Source organism: Scyliorhinus canicula, chromosome 8 (assembly GCF_902713615.1).
Source record: "Scyliorhinus canicula chromosome 8, sScyCan1.1, whole genome shotgun sequence".
Lineage (NCBI taxonomy): Eukaryota > Metazoa > Chordata > Chondrichthyes > Carcharhiniformes > Scyliorhinidae > Scyliorhinus > Scyliorhinus canicula.
In genome coordinates this window covers 72,460,228-72,466,227 of record NC_052153.1, presented here as the reverse complement: position 1 = coordinate 72,466,227, position 6,000 = coordinate 72,460,228, and the positions used below count along the sequence as shown (strand labels likewise).

The 6,000-nt window shown below is 39.1% G+C and overlaps 1 protein-coding gene across 3 annotated transcripts in view; it reads right to left on the bottom strand.

Moving 5' to 3' along the window:
* Positions 1-1,130: 1,130 nt before the first annotated feature.
* The window catches only part of ror2 (receptor tyrosine kinase-like orphan receptor 2), a 323,434-nt gene continuing 318,564 nt past the window's right edge, over positions 1,131-6,000 (bottom strand). For all 3 annotated transcript variants that reach the window (XM_038804721.1, XM_038804722.1, XM_038804723.1), the window contains 2 exons: positions 5,646-5,848; positions 1,131-3,993 (listed from right to left, as the gene is read on the bottom strand). In XM_038804721.1, the coding sequence (XP_038660649.1) occupies positions 2,545-3,993; positions 5,646-5,848 (1,652 nt within the window). In that variant the 3' untranslated portion in view covers positions 1,131-2,544. The remainder of the gene's footprint in view (positions 3,994-5,645; positions 5,849-6,000) is intronic.

The window sequence follows — 6,000 nt, the reverse complement described above, 5'->3', positions numbered from 1 at the left end:
ACATCAGCAGCAGAGCTGCATATGCTGTTTTGTTCACAGGCCAAAGTGAAACTGTGAGTGGATTGTTAAGTAATGGGTTAAGAGACATTGCAATTAGTTGTCTCATTTATGTTAAGTGTTCAATGATTGTCTCATTTATGTTAAGTGTTCAATGATTGACACTGATATGTAAAGGGGCTTCAGGTGGACTCTGGAGCTTGTGATGATCTGTAGAGTTCTGTGCAGAGTGAGTTTGAACCATTAAAGGTGTGTTGGTGAAAAAGGAGCTGAACTCTTGCATCTTCATACCACAGCATCTAGTACATGTTAACATGGATCACATGACACTTCCCATCTAGTGATGGCATCATGCTGCTATTTCTTGAAGGCAGGTATATGTCCAAAACATCATGAAACATAAATTACAATTAACACTTCTAATATGAAAGTTGGGTATTGGCGGGGGGTGCAAGAATAACGCACATTTCTACCTGAATGTAAGGCTTATGAGTTGTATGTTGCCATGGGCAAGTGAGCAGAGGACATAATTTTTGCCATCAGGTTATAGGGCTTTCTACAAATCAATGAATATCACAGACAGTTCTGCCACCCAAACTGTGCTAGGAGTTACCATTGTTTTCAATAACTGTGCCATTTGGTGTAAAATGTTGAGTTATAATATCAGTAGCAGTGTTTTATGTGTACCTTTTGCTTTAAACACTAAACATGTTACTGTTTTTTGTGAGTCCTGCAGTTCAGTAACTACAAAAACGATGTAAACCTGTAGTTTAAAATCATTGGGGCAGTTGGTGATGGTTCTCACATAGTAAAGTGGAATGAGCTCTCCCAGTTTAGTTACTGTAGTCTTGGATGCTTGTTGATCTTTGCTATCGGTTCTTTAGACTCGCACACAGCAGACTAGAACGTAAAAGAATAAAGTTGAATTTTAGACTGTTCTAAAATGAGAAAAAAAAACTGTCAAATTGGATTATTTAAGGATGACAGAATTGCATGAAAATAAATCAGTGAAACCAATTACTTAAATGTATGTCATAAGCTGTTCATCTGAAGGTATAGAAGTCAGTACCCTGCACCTTATCTAATTGTAGCTTATTAGCAAAAACACAATCTTTAACAAGAAACTGCATATGTCTGGTTTTTAATCACTTTATTTGAAATGCTACGTGGTTTGGTTTACAAAATATATAAACAGTGCGCTCATTACAGTAATGCAAATCTTCTGGTGTGTTTAGCAATTACCTCCATATAAACTAAACAGGAAATGTAAAGGTCATTCAATAAAGGGGAAATTAAACTAAGTGGAATAAGTATTTACTTAGTAAGTTTACAATTAAATTATAAAATCAAACTTTTGTTTCATTGCAGGTATATGTCCAAAACATCATGAAACATAAATTACAATTAAAGCCTGGAGGTTTTTAAAAATGCAAAATTCATTTTCTGTACAGCATATTTCTTTTTAAAAAGGTAACAAATAAAAATAATGGATCCAATATGCAATATAGTTTGCAAAGATAGAATGACAGTTTAAGAAATAGCAGGGTTTCTGTTAAAAAGTGAGCGTTCATGTGTTTTGTATTTACAAAGGATATTTCACTTAATGTTTAAAAGTGGACACTTTTAATCAATGAATTGACATTTTACATGTAAAATATAGAACAAGGCAGTTAAAAGTCATTTTCTAGTTAATATGAAACATTAATCATGTAGTTTGGTATATAATATCTGCTCCTTCTCAGTGTTGCTATTGGATGCCACACAGTAGCTACCTGCACACCAGTTCTCTTTCATAAAATAGGAGGATATTTTGGAATCCTCATTCATTCTCCTTTAATTCCCCGATGTACATTTCTTCAGGTTATTTACAGCCCAGACTGTGCCACTTCAGTCATGAGTTGATCGACTGCTGGAAGCCAGACGACCGGTGGTCAGGGTTGACAATACTGTTGGGAGTCATTAGAATATCCTTTCCTTGCATGCTACTAAAATGTTTATAAAACTATGGAGTAACATCATTCAAGTGTACAAATATGTACAATGAAAGTACCTCCATTGAAAATTGGAGGATATTTGTTGCTAGTTTTCCCCATGCATTAGCTTTTACTTCAGAAAGTTTATTTAATACAGTTCAATGTGTCAGCATATTGGTTATTGCGTTATATAAATATGAGGTATTGCTCGACAATGTAAAGTTGCACAGCAACAGAATGAAAATCGAAACTGCTTATTCTGTCGAGTCATGAACCTCCAGAACACTTTTCAGTTCAAATCTGCCTTTGCGGCCTGCATGCATTGCACTGAATAGTGAGTATAAATTGCAAGAATCTTGGCTTTCTTACTGTGCCAGCTGTGAATGACAAAGTTGAGGGCAGTCTAATATAAAAAGACAGGGTACAGTTAGATTGAACCTGTGTAATTAATGGACCGAGATGGTCTTTTTAAAGAAAAATAATAGGTTTAATACTTTGCTGTTTCACATTCTTTTTTATTATTACTAATGTGTTAGTAATGATTGTGGCCTCATCTTTTTCTGGAAGAAATAGTTCATGCTTCTGTATCCACTTCCACATCAGCTGTTTGTGCTATGTCAGCATCACCGAGTAGTTCCGTTTCTGGTACCAACATTTCGTCACCTTGGACATTCTCAGATGCAGGTGCTTCATCTACAACAGTAGGTTCATTAGGCTCATCTTCTGTGCCATTTGGCTGGTCTTGGATCAAAGCAATACGATCGGTACCAGACGTATTTGAAGGCGCTGTTGTTACATAGCCCGTGCTTGTGGAGCCACTTCCACTGTTGTGGGAACCTGTCTTTGGAACCATCTGTGGGGGTAACTGCTGAGGCATCTGCATCTGGATTTGCATTGGGTAATAATTTGGCAAATAGGCACCATAAGCTGGCATTGGTTGATAGCCATTTACTGGAATATACAATTGGGGTGGTGGAACCATTGGCCGTATCTGTCCTTTTACAGGTATGAATTGAGGGGGTGGAAAGTGTGTTTTTTGCTTTGGTCCAACATATCTCGCATTACTCACATTACTGACTGGACTGGTGCTGAGGGAGCTAGTCTGTGTGGCATTGCTGCCCCCAGAAGGAGGAGCTGAGCTGTTATAGTTGGACAGATTTTCCCACGTTCGGAGTCTTGTGTGGATATCTTTAAACCGTGGTCTTCTTGAAGGAAATTCATTCCAACACTCCAGCATCAGACTGTATACCCAGGCTGGGCAGTCATCTGGACAGGGCAATACATGACGGTTTCTTATCATTTCTATGACATCTTGATTGGAATACCCACAATATGGTTGCAGGCCATAGCCAAATACTTCCCATGCCACTACCCCAAAAGACCATATGTCGGAATCAACAGAAAATTTGCCATATATGATAGCTTCAGGTGGCATCCAGCGGATTGGTAGAAGTGAATTTCCCATCAACTTGTAGTAATCTGCAGAATAAACCTCTCTGAAAATTCCCAAATCTGATATTTTTACATGGAGTTTATCACAGACCAAGACATTCCTAGTAGCCAGATCCTTGTGTACGACATGGTGGCCTGATAGATATTCCATGCCTGCTGCTATCTGAGTTACAATGTGCAGGAAGTCAGCTGGCTCCAGTGCAGACTTCACTGTCCTGTCATCATCGCTACTTCCAACATCTGAATGTGGTGATCGCATCACTAGGAATTCGTGGAGGTCGCTCTGGGAAGGGTAACTAAAGATCATGCTCATGGGCTGTTCTTTGGTCACTATGCCAAGCAGGCAAACAATATTTGGATGCTGAAGCCGGGATCGCATTAAAGCTTCATGTTTGAATTCTTCTCTGAGTGACACTTCAGTTTTATCCTTCATAGTTTTAATAGCTATAACTTGTGCCTGTTCACCAGGGCCTGTGCTGTACAGATGTCCCTTGTATACTTTCCCAAATCGATCCTCTCCAAGTTCTTCCATAAATCGCACCGCAGATAGACAGATATCTTTCAATTTCCCCTAGAAGGATAATCCAACAGAAATCAGTTAACAAAAATATCAAGGAGGTAGAATTTCCGCATTGCATAATGGGCTTGAAATTGGGCTGGTCAGATTACAATTAAAGTTTCCCATTAAATTAATTTACATAATCACAAATTGAAGTCTTCAATAAGCCAGTGGAATTGGGCAGTGCAATAAAACAATCATTTCTTTTTGTTTCTTTTGATTTTGGGTTACTCCTTGCTGTATTTATGAGTGCTAACCTGGACAGTTTTATTAATGCAGCTAAAATAGATTTATCAGCAAAAAATAAGCATTTTTAACAAGCGTGTAGTCCACCATATATAATTAGAATTTCTGCAGTGCAGAAGGAGGCCATTTGGCCCATCAAGTCTGCACCAACCCTCTGAATCCAGCACGAGATGAAAAGGAAAAAAAAAGATTGCTCTGGAGGAAACAGCGTTTGGACTTTAACTGCTGTATAAAATTGAAACTTTTAATAATTTATTGTTCATTCATGGGATGCGGGCATCATTGCAAGGACAGCATATATAATTACCCTCAAGAAGGTGGTGGCAAATCACCTTCTTGAACTGCTGCAAATTGTGTGGTGCACATATATCCACAGTGCTGTTACAGAGAGGCTTCCAGCTCCTGCTTCAATAAGAGGAGTGTGAATAGTACTGAACAATATAATATTCAGCACACATTCCCACTTTTGATTTTATGATGGAAAGTCATTAATGAAGCAGCTGAAGATGGTTGTGCTAAGGATACTGCCCTGAGGGACAACCACAGCAATTTTCTGAGGCCGAGATGAATGGTCCATCAACACTCACAACCATCTTTCTTTGTGCTAGGTATGTCTCCAACCAGTGGAGATGTTCCCCGATTCCCATTCACTTTACAAGAGATATACAACTTTTACTAAGCTAACGATACATGTCGACTATTTTCTGCCACAAGTCTCTGTGAGGACCACTGTGAATTTCTTCCTCTAGTTTCAAACCAGCAAATATTCCAGCTACTTTACCAAATTCAAACTGAGATTGAGCCCTCACTAGTATTCCATCTGGCGAACGATAAAGTTTGTTTTTTCCCTGCTTAAGGGTAAGCCTGATTAACAGTCATTTCCTTTGGCTCACCCAGGAATATATTTTTTTTAACTTTAGAGTACCCAATTTTTTTTTCCAATTAAGGGGCAATTTAGAACGGCCAATCGACTTTACCTGCACATCTTTGGATGTGGGGGTGAAACCCACGCAAAAATGGTGAGAATGTGTAAACTCCACATGGACAGTGATCCAGGGCTGGGATTCGAACCCGGGTCCTCAGCGCCGCAGCCCCAGTGCTAACCAATGCGCCACATGCCGCCCTGGTTCTCCCAGGAATGACCAGTTACTGTTAGCCAGGCAAATCTGAAACTATGTTTTATATAGTGCAATGGGATCTTGAATGTTTATTACTGGCAGTACCTCAGTTTAACAGCCCTCCACAAAGACAGCATCTCCAATATTGGAGGACCCTTTCATCACTGCACTGGAGTATTGGTCTATAGTGCGCTCTCAAACACATAGCTGTGAGTGTACAGTTGACAATGTTATCACATTGAGTTGACATGTCAAGTTGACGTGCGAACTGAAAACCAGTTAACAATAGCATAAAAGTACCTGTTTGTGAGGGCTGATGAGTGGCATCTCCATGTCCTGACTGGGAGATGCCATCAGCTGGCGCCGCTGTGGAGAAGGTGTAGATGCTTTGTGCTTGTTTCGACACATACAGATTAGGAAAAATAGCAAAGCAATGACCAGTGGAATGGCAATGCTGGGGACAAGTATGTAGAGGATCTCCATTTTGCTATTTTCACGTGGATCTAGAAATAAATAGGTAAATATACTGTTGATATTGCTCAAATTTGTTGATTGTCTTAGTAAAGAACCCCTTTTATATATAGAATGGAAGAACCATAAACATCATTGCGATTCTTTAGAAGCTATTGTTCTTTTAATAATGTATTGAAAGGAA